At 42.5% G+C, this 16,088-nt stretch overlaps 1 protein-coding gene across 5 annotated transcripts; it reads right to left on the bottom strand.

Moving 5' to 3' along the window:
* Positions 1–5,192: 5,192 nt before the first annotated feature.
* On the bottom strand, positions 5,193–16,037 carry Ankra2 (ankyrin repeat family A member 2). 5 transcript variants are annotated; one of them, NM_001416756.1, is made up of 9 exons: positions 15,705–16,037; positions 12,978–13,377; positions 12,058–12,216; positions 10,246–10,311; positions 7,892–7,989; positions 7,303–7,428; positions 6,766–6,832; positions 6,229–6,309; positions 5,193–5,721 (listed from the first exon to the last, which is right to left on the bottom strand). In NM_001416756.1, exons 4-9 carry the CDS (start codon positions 10,274–10,276, stop codon positions 5,666–5,668), a joined length of 459 nt encoding a protein of 152 aa, NP_001403685.1. In that variant the 5' UTR covers positions 10,277–10,311; positions 12,058–12,216; positions 12,978–13,377; positions 15,705–16,037; the 3' UTR covers positions 5,193–5,665. The 5 variants fall into 5 exon arrangements, with proteins under 5 accessions (NP_001403685.1, NP_997478.1, XP_038957849.1 ...); NM_207595.2 differs by having other exon boundaries at positions 12,991–13,377; XM_039101921.2 differs by lacking the exon at positions 12,058–12,216 and having other exon boundaries at positions 12,991–13,377; positions 15,705–15,844.
* Positions 16,038–16,088: the final 51 nt, after the last annotated feature.

Raw genomic sequence — 16,088 nt, 5'->3', positions numbered from 1 at the left:
TATATATAAGTACACTGTAGTTGTCTTCAGATACACCAGAAGAGGGCACCGGATCTCTTTACAGATGGTTGTGAGCCACCATGTGGTTGCTGGGAATTGAACTCATGACCTCTGGAAGAGCAGTCGGGTGCTCTTAACCGCTGAGCCATCTCTCCAGCCCCAGAAATCTTATATTAATGTCACCCCGATTCCTTAGCTTCTTAGACCGAGTCAGACTCTGTTTTGATTTTTTTTTTCTTTTGAGGCAGGATCTCTCCATGAAGCTCTGGCTATTCTAGACTTCACTATGTAGACCAGGCTGGCCCCAGACTCACACAGATCCATATTTCCTGAGTGCTGGGATTAAAGGCCACCACATCTGGCTCGGTTTAACTTCTTAACGGCTTCTTCCTCTGTCAGGAAAATAATACAGTGCATGTACCAGGCTGCGTTGTATGAGGGTGTCTTTGTAGCCTTTTGAAAATGATGCTGGAACAGTTTAAAGGTCATCTGCTGATGTTTGATGGCACTGGCCTGCTGAGACCACATGGGCTTCATGGGCTTGACCTTGGCAGACAGCCTCCCCGGGTGGCTGACATTGAGCTTTCCTGGTTCCAGTTCTTTCGACTTTCCTCAGAGGTTATGACTTTTGTTTCAACTTTGCACACACTCATGAAATTGTTCTCTATGAGTGGTAAGGTGAAAAAGATTTATCATTTCCTTATTTGTGTGTGTGTCTCTGTGTGAGCATTAATAGCTCTGCACCTACGTGAAAGGAATGCAAGGTGCCCTCTTTTTTGTTGTTGTTGTTGGTTGTTTTGTTTTGTTTTGTTTTGTTTTGTTTTTGAGACTGGGTTTCTCTGTGTAGCCCTGACTGTCCTGGAACTCAATCTATAGAGCAGGCTGGCTTTGAACTCACAGAGATCTGCCTGCCTCTGCCTCCCGAGTGCTGGGATCAAAGACCTGGACCATCACTGCCCTGTAGCCAGGGCCCCAGAGTCCTCTTTTATCACCATCTCTATTCGAGGTAGGGTCTCTCCCTGAACCTTGGGCTCATGCTGTCTGGGGTGCAAGCCAGCAAGTCCCAGTCATCCTCCAGCCTCCTCCCACTCTGGGACTGGGGTTACTGAACGGAGTGTGACCTCTGACCTCCAGTTCTGATGTTTGGGCAGTAAAGGTTATTAACCCTTGAGCCGTCTCTCCAGCCTCTGTGATCTGACTGTTGCTAATGGGTCTGGATGTACAATGGAGATCTAGTCTCAGTAGCAGGTGCCAGAGAATCCGACTCATTGATGCTTTTGGGTTTGTTTTGCCTGGCTTGGTCTGGTCTATATGTCTCAAGTCAGTCAAGAATTTCATGTTCTGGGGGATGGAGAGATGGCTCAGCGGTTGAGAGCACTGACTGCTCTTCCTGAGGTCCTGCTTTCAATTCCCAGCCTCTACATGCTGGCTCACAACCATCTGTAATGGGACCCAATGCCCTTTTCTGGTGTGTCTGAAGACAGTGACTGTGTGTGAGTTCGTGTGTGTTACAGTATACATAAAGTTCAGACTTTGGGGGCTGGAGAGATGGCTCAGTAGTTAAGAGCACTGGCTGCTCTTCCAGAGGTCCTGAGTTCAATTCTCAGCAACCACATAATAATCAGATCTGGTGCCCTCTTGGCTTGTAGGCATATATGCAGGCAGAATATTGTATACAACATAAATAAACAACTCTTTACCAAGGGGAGGAAAAAAAGAAAAAAGAAGAATTTTATGTTCTAAAGAAAAAAGTGGTGGGGGAGAAAAAAAAAAGAATTTCATGCTCTGTGTCAAAACATCCTTGTCTTCGTCTCTTGTGGGTTGATTCCAATTCCATTCCTCTAAAGACACTGTTCATTTTCTTCTACTATCAGGCTAGTTTTACATAAACCAGGGCTGGGGCCAAGTGTTGGTAGAGATGAAATACAATCTTATTTAAAACAAAAACAATTTGAAAAAAATCACACTCAGACAGCTGGGCAAAAAGCATCTGCCAAGCCCCATATTCCTTTCTCATCATCGCCATCCATAATCATCACCTTTCATAATCATCATCACCTTCACCCCCATCATCATCACCCCCATCACCATCATCATCACCACCATCATCATCACGAAGAGGAAGAGGGAGGGAGATAGAGTGAGTTCTTGGCTTTTTTTTTCTAAACTACGGCTCTCTGTGCAAATATGTCTAAACTGAAATGGGTCTTTATCACTGAAGTATGAAGTATTTCTTAACACGACATCACGGTTACAAACTTGGTTATGATGTCTCAGATGTTAAAAGAAGATTCCTCTGACTAGCTTGTAAAGGAGACAGGAGGAATTAACTGGTCAGAAATGATGTTCGGCCTGCCCAACAGTGAACTGCTGTTCCTATAAAGATTCCAGAGAGAACGAATATCTGTGGAAAGCCATGTGAGACTCATTACCAGCCTTGCTATCTGAAATAAACTCTTACCCTCAGGAGAGGCTCTGACAAGTGGCCTAGAGCGCTCTATCTCAGTACTGCTCCTGCCTTTATTGGAAGTGCAGCCAAGGTTCTGTTTGAGGCCCCGGACCTGTAAATGTCAGCCTAATAGAAGGGTGTCCCAGATACCACCACCACCCCTGATGACATCAGTGATAGACCCCTGGACACCATCCCATGAACAGCTATCAGACCCCATAGCAGGTAAAGGTGTTTGCTGCCAAGGCTGACCACCTGAGTTCCATCTCGGAACCCATGCGCTGGATTGAGAGCGCCAACTCCTATGTGCTGTGGTACCTGTGCACATTTGTGAGCATGTGCACCATCTCTCCAAATACATACATGTAAGAGAGAAGAAAAGAAGGCAGGGATCTCTTAGCACATGATACAGACCTCAAAGAAAAGGTTGGATTTAGGCAGATTAACTGATGGTGGTAAAATGTGGAGAAAATTTCTTGGGTTTAAGGCCATAACCCAGAACAGAGGAACAAATAATTCAGGCTTCAGAAGCCGTGTGATATATCCTGAAGACTGATGAGCAGAAACCCATTGTTTTGACCTTAAATCTTAAGTCATGGAAAGCTCTAGATTTATGGGAGAAACGTGAGGCTTGCAAGTGGTGGGCCAGACCAACCCAAGCCTTTCTCAGAGGCCCCAACGAAAGGACAAGGGGAACCTTAGTTCTGTGTCCTTGTCCAGAAGTGGACTTGGCAAGGCTGGTGTAGAGCTGGAGTCCGGGTCTCAGAGGAGTCAAGGTTGAGGTTTCTGAGGATCTGACTTTTCCCTCTGACTGTGGTTATCAGCACTAGGGCAGCTGTATCTGAGGTAGTCCGTGTTCTCTTGGCTAACATTCTCTGACTTATCTCTGTGCTGACCTTGGCTATTTTCATCCCTAAAAACAGTACATATGATGCTGTACTTAATAAACCTGCTTGGCATAAGTCATTGGTTCGTGTAACTTATTCCTGCTGGTTTGGGTCATTCATATAGTCAAATCACTGTGTGAATGTAGACAGTCAGGCCGAGAGGGTCAGTGAGATGGCTCAGCAAACAAGGGCATTTATTGCCAAGCCTGAGAGTCTGAGTTCAATCCTCAGAACCTACACGATGGGAGGAGAGATTCCCATGTGTTATCCTGAGCTCCACACATTCCCCATATGTGCTCACCGACAGGAACGTAACAAAACCAGCCTCGTGATGAAGAATGTTTACAAAGGAGGAACGTTCTTTCAATGCTCAGAAGGGAAGAGGCCACCCAGAGGCACACACAGTGAGATCTCTGGGCCAGTGGCCTTTGTCCTTGAATGAGAAACTCTGTGGACATGCTAAGCAGCCTCTAACTCGATGTTGATGTACGTACAATAGTCTGACAGCCCTCAATCTAGGGGAGCTGCTTTGCTGAGTTCAGTTTATTACCAAGTAATAAGGTGCCAGACCTAATGACTTCTCGCTGGTTATCTGGTTGATTTCTGTAAGTGGAAGGGTTGTGGTAAATTGTGGGAAGTGCTGAGACCCTTGTGCTCACAGACAAGAACTAGGGGCACCTGGAATGTTAAATGCACAGGGTTGTTTCCTCAGAGGAAGGGATGCATAACAAGTTATCCACCCAGAAGGGTGGGAAGAGATGTGGTTAATTTTGCACTGGTAACATTTTGCATTACCTATCTTCTTTTCCAGACCTGTATGTGAGCTTGTCCATTTTACTTACAGGAGGTGTTACACGTAGCCTGTCTATAGAACACATCTTTATGGAAGATGTCGCATGTACTTTACAAAGAGTTTGAAGTCACATCTTAAGCTTTATTGTGCACATGGATTGAATTATCACCAGGAAAGTTTTCAACAGATTGTGCTGTGTTTAGAGATGCCTAAAATAAACTACTTGGGATCAGATTCTCAAAGTTTGAACCAGCACTGGCTACTTAGTCCTGTTGAACTGAAGTACCTTCTTGCCTCTTGAGTATTGCTGCTCTGCTGATCAAGGTAACTGCAGAGATGCCCTGCAGTGTGTGGCCCCACCGCATGCAGAGACCCCACCCCACCCTGCAGTGTGTGGCCCCATCGAATGCAGAGACCCCACCCCACCCTGCAGTGTGTGGGTCCGTCAGAAAAAACCTGTTTGCACATAACTCAGTAATTTCACCTAATATTACCTATAACATAGCTTTTAAAAATTTTATGTGTATGAGTATTTATCTGCATGCCTGTATGGGCACCACATGCAAGCAGAAGAGATCGTTAGATCCCCTAAAACTGGAGTTACAGGTTAGTGAGCTGCCATGTAGGTGCTGGGAACCAAACCCCAGTCCTCTGCGAAGGCAGCCAGTGCTCAACCACCGAGGTGTCTTCCCTGCTTCCTTTAGATATTTCTTATATTACCCAGATGGAGCTTATATGATTTACAGCTGATATCATATCCATTCTTCAGATGGATTTACCTCAATCAAGTCTCACAGTCCCTCAAGTCACTTTCCAGTCCATGGTTCCCTCTTCTGGATTTTAGTAAAAGGCAAGTTAATGGCATTCCTCTAGTAGGGGTAAAAAGCATCTCACTTCTCTTTTATGACTTCCCTTCTCAAACATACTTGTAAGAGAAAAATATTCTAAATGTACTTCTAGAGATGGCATCAATAAATCTTTGTTTGATCTAGTTGCAGAACAGAAACGTTAAACTGAAAACCCTGAAGACATCTGTGACAAGCATATAATCAAAGAGCTAGAATGCAGACAGACAGAAAGGTACTTTATTTAAACATGATTTTGTAAACCATCACACTGAGTACTCTTTAATTCAACAAGAACATTATTTTCCCCACAGACTTACAGTGAGTCCTGTGAAAGTCAAAGTTAATACAGGAGTGGAGAGAAACAAGATGGAGTTTTCTTAAAGTGTCATTGTGATCCTTGATACAAAACACACAAACACCTGTACCATAAAAGGTTACATGCCAGAAAACATTAATTAATAATCTTAATATATAGTAAGACACATTTATTTAAAAAATCAGGATTAATTTTATTATAGACAAGTGAATTATCCAGAGGAATATGTATTAAAACTCACTAAAAACCAGCAAATATTGCAACTGAGATAAAAATTTACACTCAAACAGAACTATAAAAATTTACACGTAAACAAAACTATCATTAAGGACCCAGGGCTGAGAAGGGCAGGTGGCCTTTTCTGAGGAATCGTCACTCCTTGATGTTCTGAAGCAGCTTCAGCAGGTGTGACTCAATGACCTGTTGAACTACAAGGACAGGTCACCAAGGTCACATCACAGAGACACAAAACCAAGCAAACAAAATCCAGTCCATAAATTCAACTGAGCCTGAGATTTTGAACAGTGAAGTTATTGCTATTAGGACTGATTGTCATCTGAGGACAAGGTGCAACAGTCATTCTTAAAATTAAGGCTGATCCTAGTTCGGCAACTGCCCAGCCTTCTGAGTTTTCTGCCCCGAGGTTTTATTACAGAGTACAATGCTGTTACATAATTTTTTTATGAAAACATTTTTGAAATAAATCTTGCAAATACTGCCACTTGTCTTCTAGTAACCATGTGCGTTTATGAGAAAGTACAATGAGTGAAGTCACTCCTTAGCTTTACAGGATCTCTCTACTTGGCCCTTCATTAAAGCATATGTCTGGAGTTAGAATGACGGTGTTTATGCATGGAAGGGAAGAAGGTTTGGAGCACTGGCATTGCAATATATGAAGCTTTTCTAAAATGGCCCGAGAGTTCTAAGACACTTACCACTTCTGTAGCCCAGAGCTACAGCCAAGTCCATAGAATTATAGCCAGAGTCTGTTTCAATTGTTGGGTCAGCTCCATTTTCTGTAACAAAATAGCAAAACCTATATAAATAAAACGAAAATGTGAATGTCTGCCTGTCTATCCTTGGCTCATATGTGAATGACTGAACAGGGCTTCAGCCAACATGATCCTACAAAGTACTGTGTACATGGGATCCAGAGTTCATGTTCACAGGCTGAAGGGGAGATACCCAGCATCCCCAGAGAGTTCATGTTCACGGGCTGAAGGGGAGATACCCAACATCCCCAGAGTAGCTGACCAGACACAACTCACGCATGAAGACACTGTGTACAAAGAACACAAGAGTGGGGTCAAAGGTGACCCCAGAAGTGAGTGGGAAGGGCAAAAGCTTGTGGTAACGGGAACCCACGGGCAAACGCCAGCAGAGTGATGCAACCTACAATATGTATGCTCCCCCTAACAGGGGCAACTTAAAACACTCACAGCACTTCTTCCAAACAACGTTCACCTGCTTACCCAACAGCATCTTCACGCACTTCCCGTGGTTCCCGTGGACAGCATAAAGCAAAGGGGTGCCTCCGTTCTGCAGAGGAAAGTTACCAGTTGCCAGCATTTTCAGAGAGTAGTAGTCATTCAAATGCCATGGAAAACTAGTTTAAAACAGTATTAATATTTTGTGGGAAACTTTTTGAATCACAAGAGATAACTGGATTATGACACTAACTTGCTCAGTCTAAGTAAGTGCATTTTCTTCTGACACCTAATAAAGCTCCTATTTCCCTGACATCAATTAAATCCTTAAAGTGACAATATTGTATTTATTTATGTACTTAATTTTTTTTGAGGCAGAGTTTTAAGTAGTCCTGTGGCCTTAAAATAGCCAAGATGCCCAAGATGAGCTTGAACTTCAATCCTCCTGTGTCCACCTCATGAGACTGTTACACACCATGTGATATATGACACTGTGGATTGAGCACAGAGCCTACGTATGCCAGCACCTTACATCTGAGGTTTAGCCCATTACAGAAGTTTCCATTCAGTGTGTGAACTCACCCAGTCATACTCATTTACGTCAACTCCACAGTCTAGCAGCATTTTGACAATGTCTGTGTAGCCCTTACTGCAGGCCAACGACAGGGCACTTTCTCGACCTTTTCCTAAGAGCTGGGGATCTGCACCCTGTCACGGAAGTGAAAAGAAAGGACTTTCAATTGATTGAGACAGAACGCTGTCTCTGTGAATACAATCACAGTCTAACATTGAGGTCAGGCCATGTTCCAGGATTAATAAGAAATAACACAAGCATGATGAATGTGCTTGTTACCAAAGCCTGACTTCCTCCCTCCCTCCAGCTGCCTCAGTCCTAATCCTCCTTCACTCTGGAAAAGTCCCAGCTCCTCCAAGAAGCCTTCTCACCAGGACCTGCTCCACTCAGAGAGGGGTTGGACATAACTGCTTCCCGCTGTTCTGTGTGGATTACATTGTTTCCCCAGCTAGACCCAGGTTCCACGGGAACAGCAGACAGCCATCTCTCTTGTGCCCTCCATCACCATGTCTAGTTGGCTGTAGATGTAAATCTGCACTAACGACTCCAGTGAATGTAAGACACTATACATGTACATTTTCTGAGCATTTTCCTTACGTTCTGAAGGAGGAATTCTACCACAGCTATTTGCCCGTGTGCCGCAGCCCACATCAGGGGAGTAAATCCTTCTTCATCCGTGTGATTGATAACATTTTCTATTTAAAAGAAGAGCAATTTTTGTGATCTAAGTTACCGACCATGTATTAACATCACTCTGAAAACACTTGTTCTAAAACCTTATGACTCAATGCAGTTCAAGGCTGAGCTTTGTTTGCTGAGGTCTGCAGGTACTGCTGTGACTTTCAGTCTGTGCATGTTAAAATGGGTCTCGCTACACGCTGGGTTCATGGAGCACACTCCTCAAAGCATAAATACCACACACAGTGACGTGTTAGGTCAGCAGCGGTCTCAGGGACAGAAGCCCAGAGAGAATCCTGGCTCTCTCATTTTCTAGTGGCTTGGTGCTGGGCACGTGACTTGACTTCTGCTACACACAGATTAGTGCAATGTCATGTCAACACACAGATGGGAAGATCACAGTGACACGAGCTACGATGGCCCTTGGCATCACCTGAATATCCTTAACTTCTGCATCACCTTCACAAGGCCACCCTCCGCTCCAGCTAGCACTGCTGCCCGTGAGTTTCCATCACTCACGCAGTTCCAAGTATAATGTGAAGACTGGATAATCGGAAAGCGTCACACAAGTCCAGCCTCATTTTATTCCCTAAATGCAGCTGAACAGTTACAAACTGTACAGCTTCCCCGTACTTGGTAGGTTGAACATAAAGTTTCTACTTTTTAAAACATTATTTATACTTTTTAAATTATGTATCTGTTGGGGGGTATGAGTGAACATGAGTGCAGGGGCTGTCAAAACACGAGGCATCAGATACCCCTGGAGTTATGCCTGGGTGTAAGCCACCTAATGTAGATACTGGACACTGACCTCAGGTCCTCTGCAAGAGCAGCCTCAGATCTTAGGTTCTGAATCATCTCTCTGCCCCCAATATTTACATATACAGACAGAACTACACTAAGTCTCACAATAGTAAGACTCTGGATCATGCTCCCTGTGATCAACAAACAATACGGTGCCACCTAACTTTAAATAAAATAACAGCCTTCTTACTTTTATTATACTAAAAATATATCACATGCATCAAAGACTATAAAGAAGGAAATCATGTAAGTCTAGAATAAGAATGGGTGATTTCTCAATCATCCTAGAGTGGAGAATCTTTTCTAAGCAGGATGTAAAACTCCCAAGTCACAAAGAACAAAAAGTCATGATTAAAAATCTGAAGAGGTCATACAAAAAGAAAAACTGTGGAAAACTACATGTGTGAAACAACAGAGGTCAGCTTCCTTCATTCTGGAGTTGATATGACATAAATATATTGTAGGTATACTGTAGGTAGTTCAGACAAAAGGAAACAGAAAGGGATCAGAACCTAAACATATCAACAAAATCACTCTGAGGCACCATTTTAACCCACATATTAGTAAGAATTTAAGTCTCATTGTGTCTACTGGGGAGGCCAGTCATCTGGTTAAAACGTAATAACAAGCCAGTTGCACAGGCGTAGCTCTGTGTATTGGCCTGGCTAGCATAGGTGAAGAGCTGATTAGAGCCTCCTTCAGCACGACAAAGTCATCTAGTTTGTGACCTGGATATCTACTGGTGCAAATTTACTCAATGGATATGTTTATAAAGAATGCTAAGATAATCAGCAAACATTTGTAATCAACGAGATGCATAGTTAAAAAAACAAATAGAAATCAAAGTATATAGTATGCGTTATAGTGGAAAAGTATAAACTAGCTGGGTTGTAGAGATATACACTTGTAATCCCAGAACTTAGAAGGTTGAGACAGGACAACTGCAGGTTTGAGGCCAACTTGGACAACACAGTGAGAGAGGCAGAACATGCATACATATAAAAGTTGGATGGGTGTTGTACCTGTGTGTATGTATGCATACTACATATGTACTTGGTACCCTGGGAGGCTAGAAAGAGGGTATCAGATCTCCTAGATGTGGAGTTACAGACAGTCTTGTGCTGTCATGTGGGTGCTGGGAACTAGACTTGGGTCCTTTGGAGGACTAGCCAGTGTTCCTAATCTCAGAGCCATCTTAAAGCCCCACATTTTATACTTTATATTACTTAAAAATTATTCCCTTTTCTGCTATGCATTGGGTTATGAATTTGGTGAGACTATATAACCTCTTTTGCCCTTATAGTTCCCTGTACAATATTCTTTTTTTTTTTTTTTTTTTTGGAGCTGAGGACTGAACCCAGGGTCTTGCGCTTGCTAGGCAAGTGCTCTATCACTGAGCTAAATCCCCAACCAATATTCTAATATTCGAATGAATATTCAAAATATAATACTTCAAGCTAGGGTATTACCTTGTTCAATACGAGTAGCCAGGTAGAGCATCTCTCCCTGAGCTGCCAACTGGTGAACAGACAGAGCTGAAACAATACGGTAAAATTCTTCAAGTGCATCTTGTGGGTGACACAGACATCATCTCATGGTGAAGCCAGTTTTTTCCAAAACAAACTCCACCATCTTATCATTTAAGCCTAACAAAGTATCCTAATATCACAAGTCCTATTCTCTGAGAGCTGACTCATGATAATATGACTCCTGCAAATTATTATTTTGGGGCAAAATTTATCCTAAAGAGTGATTTAGTTACACTTTTTAAAAAGCTATCTCTGATTCCAAACTTATGAAGAAGGTGCAAAACGACAAAGCAGCGTTGCCTTTGCCTTCTCAGGGGCTCCTCTGAAGAAGGTCTCATTGTGACGCCATGTGACGCCAGCCCGAGGTTTAACATGGAGGTTCCAGCAGTCCTCCTTCCTCAACTTTCTTCTGAGTAGCTGACGCTACAGGGACACACCATCATCCCCAGCCTTTTAAACTTTAAAATATTTTTTAAAATGTATGCCAAGTGAGTATTTTGCCTGCAGTGCCCACAGAGGCCAAAAGAGGGGTGGTGGTGTCATTGACAGCCACCATGTAAGTGCTGAGAATTCAACCCTTGTCTTCCAGAAAAGCAGCCAGAGCTCTTAACCACTGAGTTATTTCTCAAGTCCCCTAGATATTTTTATTTTGAGGTTGGAGGGGGGCGCAAACATTATGAATGAGTTCATAAACAGAAAACTGGCCTTGCCAGATTCTTTTTGAGGGGTGAGTCTCATTATGTAGGCTGCACAGGCTCTAGCTCCTTATCGCTTGCCTCGGTGTCCTGGGTGTGACTACCTGGGCTGGTGAGAGTAAGTGTATGAGTAGGTCAGTTGAGGCCAGTGAGCATGCGAACGCTGGCCGGCTAAGCGTGTTTATTTGTAACGTGGGGAACAGTCTCTAGCTTTGTATTTTGTTCTCAGCAGAGAAGTTCTAGGTTGGAATATCATAAAACAATCTCTGTGAGCTGCACTGTTAACTAACACTGCCTTCAGTGTTATGGCTGGGTTATAACACTTCATTTAAACTAGACATGGCCTGAGGTAGACTTAGACTGCTTTCTGGCTCCACTGCTACTGTGTGCAATCTGCGATCTGGAGGGATTTAAGATCTCTAAAGTAGAGACTGAGATTTCACCAGGCTTTAGAAGACAGAGGCACTCACATTATAGTTTCAAACGCAGTTACTGTCATCTAACTGTTAGTTGGTTAGCTTCCATTCAAGCACTCATGCTTCACTGAATAGCTGTTAGCTTAGGCAGAGGAACCTTGTATCCTATACAATGACTTTACAGTCAAAGTTCTTTAAAGGGTGGTTTCCTGCTTATATTATATGTTTCAGTAGGAATTACTTATTTTTTATTACTAAATCATTTCTTGATCTTGAACTAATATGTAAGTCGATATTTACAATTATGTTCCTATATAAGTAAAACATTAAACCTTAAGAACACAAAAGCACTGATACCTTAGTTTGTAAAAAAAAAAAAAATCACAGTAACTCATTCTTTTGGTAAAACTATAAATGTTTTAATAATATTTTAAACTGTATTCTCATAGAGATATAACAAGAACCTTTCAAACATAGAAAAACACATGAAAAAGTTTCAACTTATTAAAACGATTATCACTTAAGCTTTCAAAGCTAGAGTATTTATTTACTGAAACTAATATTTCAAGTATAAACTCCTAATCTGAAATAGCGTTAGTTATTTGCACGAGTGTTCCGAAGCATTCTAAGTGTGTACTTACAATTTGCTAACAGAGGTGTGGTGGAGACCTCGTTTCCCCTGTGCTTGTTGGTTAAAGTAGTTGACTGTTTTATGGGTGAGAAATGTTTAGTTGTAGAGGGTGTGTAGACGTGCCTTACTTGAATTCCAGGAGAAGGAGAGGTATGGATATTGCATTCAGCTAAATAAAACAAATTAAAATAGTATTTTAATGACAGAGCAGTATAATAAATGTATTAAAGTTCACATGAAAAATGTATGATGTTAGCTTCAGTTCACAAGTGTTTATCAGGTGATATTAACTTATTAATTATAGTAGTGTAAGCACTACAAAGAAAATTATTTATCTTGATCTACTATTAGTTTTAACATTCAATAAATCATTACAAAGTAACTACAGCATGCAGACAGATCATTGAATTACAGTATTAGAAGCTGATGTAAATTAGTCACGAAACAGAAAATATTTGACCAATTTTGAAAAAGAAAAGGAATACTTTTCTACCATTTAAAAAGATGCAACTAAGGGGTTGGGGATTTGGCTCAGTGGTAGAGCGCTTACCTAGGAAGCACAAGGTCCTGGGTTCGGTCCCCAGCCCCCCAAAAAAAGAAAAAAAAATTAAAAAAAAAAAAAAGATGCAACTAAGAAAAACCCAATTAGGGAAGTTGTACATAAGATCAAATGAGGGTCTCGCTGAGTAGCTCAGGCTGGCCTGGAACTCACCGTCTTTGCCACGGTACTAACTAAAGGCATGCACCACTACACCTGGCTTAGACAATGACTATTTTAAGACACCAACAGATACTTAATGTGGGTTTCTGTGAGATTCTAGAGAACCCCTTTAAAAGATGATGTTCAAGCTTTCCCTCAACTCTGAATCTCATGATTCAAAGAAAACAGAATGGAATCAGGCAAATGAGAGCGAATGGAAGGAGTTATACCATAACTTTCAACCTTTAAATAAGACAGACGCCACCTCCAGGTCAGAGTTAACTTGATCTTGAATATTTTTACTATCCTCTTCGTTTAAGGACTTCACAAAGCGAGAGCACACGTTCATATCAAATCGGTTTGGCAGTATGAACTTCATCCCCATGGCGACTCCCTGAGCTGACCCTTCATCTGAGTTTGGGTCTGGCTGGTGCTCTATTTTGATGTCTGGCATCCCAGAGAGGCCATAGCTGCTGGGACACTCTTCCACGACCAGTTGGGCCCCAATGTCCAGATTTGCAGATGTAGCCATGGTTTTAATAATTAAAACATTTCTTCATGATTTCTTTTTCTTTTTTTTCCCCCAAGGGTGTTATCCAGTATTTTACTGGAATTGAGATAGTAAAGTATCTGAAAGGAAAAAAATTAGAAAATTTAAGGTAGTATATTAATTTATGTAAATGTATATACACAAACATTTTAACTACACATCCAAACAGTGCTCCTGTAAGCCTCCTTACACAATAGAAAGCCCACGATATCAGAGGTAGGAATCTGCCTATAAACCAAGGCTTTGCCGTTTATTAGTTGTGTGATGAGTACTGAGAAAGTCTCACTTGTAAAACAGATGCTGTGGTTAGTGGATGGGGCCCTGGGAAGGGATGAACACTGTCCCCACAAGTCTCACTTAGCTTCCCCCTTCTATAGCTGATGAGTGCCAAATGTTTAAAGATCAGGCTACCAAAGAAAACCAACTTTTATGTTAAGACAGTAAGTCATTATTTGAGATTTCTTTTTTAAAGTGCCATTTCTGTAAGTGTTCTCAATTTGAGCTGAGATATAACCAACTTGTAGCCAGGTTGACTAGCACTGTTTTCTATAGTACCCATGATTGGGACAGTTAGGTACTTACAGACTTTATTTTAAAATTAGTTATTACACTTATTTGTTTGCACATGTGTGGGACCACATGGGCCACAGCATGTACACAGAAGTCAAGAGGACAAATTTCAGGAAGTGGGTTTTCCCATCTATTATGTGTGTCTCAGGAACTGAACTCAAGTCATCAGGCTTGGCAGCAAGTGACTTTACTGAGCCACCTCCCTGGCCCTACAAAGTTTACTTTTTAAGAATTAAAAGTATATTCATCAGCTTTTGTTCAGAGTAAGCATAAGCAACTTGATGTAAGTTTTAATGAGAAATATGTAGATTATGGATTGGTATCATATGTGATAATACCAAACACACAGTCACTTGAAACAGGAAGAACTGAAGACCCAGTTAATCTTTGCCATTTGACAGCAGATTGCTCCCTGGACATTCTGAAAGGGACCTGAGTGTGTGATGATCACAATTACCTGGAATTAAGAGGGAAATGAATCGGCACCACATGACTGTTCGGCATTTTAAAACCATTTCAACAGACTGATCCTGCTAAGTGTGGTGGCACACTAGAGAGCAGGAGAAATAGTCTTACCCGGAAAGGAACACACCAACTGGTTACACATTACTAAGCAGTAACGTCCTGAAAACATTCACACGAGTGACATTATACAAGCCAGGTGTGGTGGCACACACCTTTAATCTGAGGTCAGCCTGGTCTACACAGTAAGTGCTAGGATAGTTAGAGCTACTTATCTCAAAAACTTCCTTAAAAAAAAAAAAAGACTGATCCTTATCTCGATCTTCTGAGTAGCATGGATGGGTAATATTCATCTCAATGGAAAAAGAAAGCTCCTGAATCCCAAGAAACCTGGGTTGCTCTACCAACTCCATCACTGAGGTCAGTAAACAAGCAGCAACACAAAATTCTCAGGGGAGAGGTGAAGACAGTACAGTCCCACAAAGAATCGCATAACAAAGTCGTTACATTTTGTCAGAAGGCAACAGGAATACAAAGTTCAGTGCTCAATGGGAACTGTTTCCAAGGAAAGAACAATTTCTTCCAGGAATCTCTGGATTGAGCACAACTCCATTCCACCCCTCCCCCGGCACATGTGGTGTGTCTCTTTTAACACTGTTATTTTTCCTTTCAAGCTCCCATTAAGGGAAAAAATTGCCAGATGGTGAACTTTTTTTCTCTCAAGACAAGGTCTCACTTTGTAGCCTCGCATTTGCCTCCCGAGTGCCCGGTTTAAAAGTGTGTACCACCTCCCTCACCAGGTTTTAAGATCACTCTCAGGAACCATCGCAAACAAAACCTACCTAGTGCCCCAGAGGTATTTTCTGATCTTAATTTGAACAATTTTTTACATTTTCTTCCTATTTTCTAATTGGGTTTGGTAATTTAGTCTTAACACCAAATCTTAGATGTGCTAGACACGCAAATCATGAGTTTCCCAAGGCTCAATCATTTTAAAATGGGGTTAAAACAGTCACCTCTAATGTTCTTTGCGGCCCCTGTAGAACAATAGGTTTCAATAGACAGAATTACCAGTCTTTGATGGGAGAACAGGAAATGAAGAGGGTATCTAGATTAGATTAGAGAGAAGCAAAGACTGTTGATACGCCCAAACTTGAAGCACAGGGGAGGGGAAAAAATGACAGAGATGATGAGAGTTAAGAGAGAAAGGGTGGGTAGCCTTGCCAGCCAGACTCCCAAGAAGAGTGTATGTATAATGCAAGCAGTGGGCACAGTCCCCAATGGAAGCTAATCGCAGGGGCTCCTGGTTCTTCCTAATTCTTGAAATTGTCCTACGAGGGGGAAAAGGTGCTATAAAAAACGAAAGGCGTCTCACAAGCGACAGGTGTCCCGGCGGGCGTTCCCGCTCTATGGCCGCGGGGTGACACCCGCTCCCGCACGGTGAGCGGTTCCGGGGACAGGGGCCGGTCCGGCGGGTGATATGACTACCCAGAGCGCAGCGGGAGAGCGGCTCGGGCCTGGCCAGGGCCAGCAGTGGATTGGTCCCGAGCTCGGTCGGCTTCGGGCCCAGACGTCACTTCCTATTTTTTATCTCTTCTGGAAAAAAACTAGAGCGTTCAGTGAAGGCGAGACGACTACAAGTGATCTCTTCTGGTTTCCCTAGCGCTCCGCGCCCCATCCTCTCGCAGAACTAAAGGTCGCCTCAGTTCCGGGTCACTAGAGAACGGTCGGGGCTCCGCCCCACGGCTCCGCCTACCAG

Source organism: Rattus norvegicus, chromosome 2 (genome assembly GCF_036323735.1).
Source record: "Rattus norvegicus strain BN/NHsdMcwi chromosome 2, GRCr8, whole genome shotgun sequence".
Classification (NCBI taxonomy): domain Eukaryota; kingdom Metazoa; phylum Chordata; class Mammalia; order Rodentia; family Muridae; genus Rattus; species Rattus norvegicus.
Note: the sequence above shows the minus strand (reverse complement) of the source record. Positions and strands in the feature narration are given on the sequence as shown.

Bases quoted from the DNA above. Each gene is read 5' to 3' on its own strand.
- Ankra2 (NM_207595.2), bottom strand. From the start codon at position 13,279: ATGGCTACATCTGCAAATCTGGACATTGGGGCCCAACTGGTCGTGGAA. The intron at 12,217-12,990 runs GTTGAAAGTTAT...TGTTTTATTTAG, and splicing joins GGCGTCTGTCTTATTTAAAG to CTGAATGCAATATCCATACC. The intron at 6,310-6,765 runs GTAAGCAGGTGA...ATTTTGTTACAG, and splicing joins GTGCGTGAAGATGCTGTTGG to AAAATGGAGCTGACCCAACA.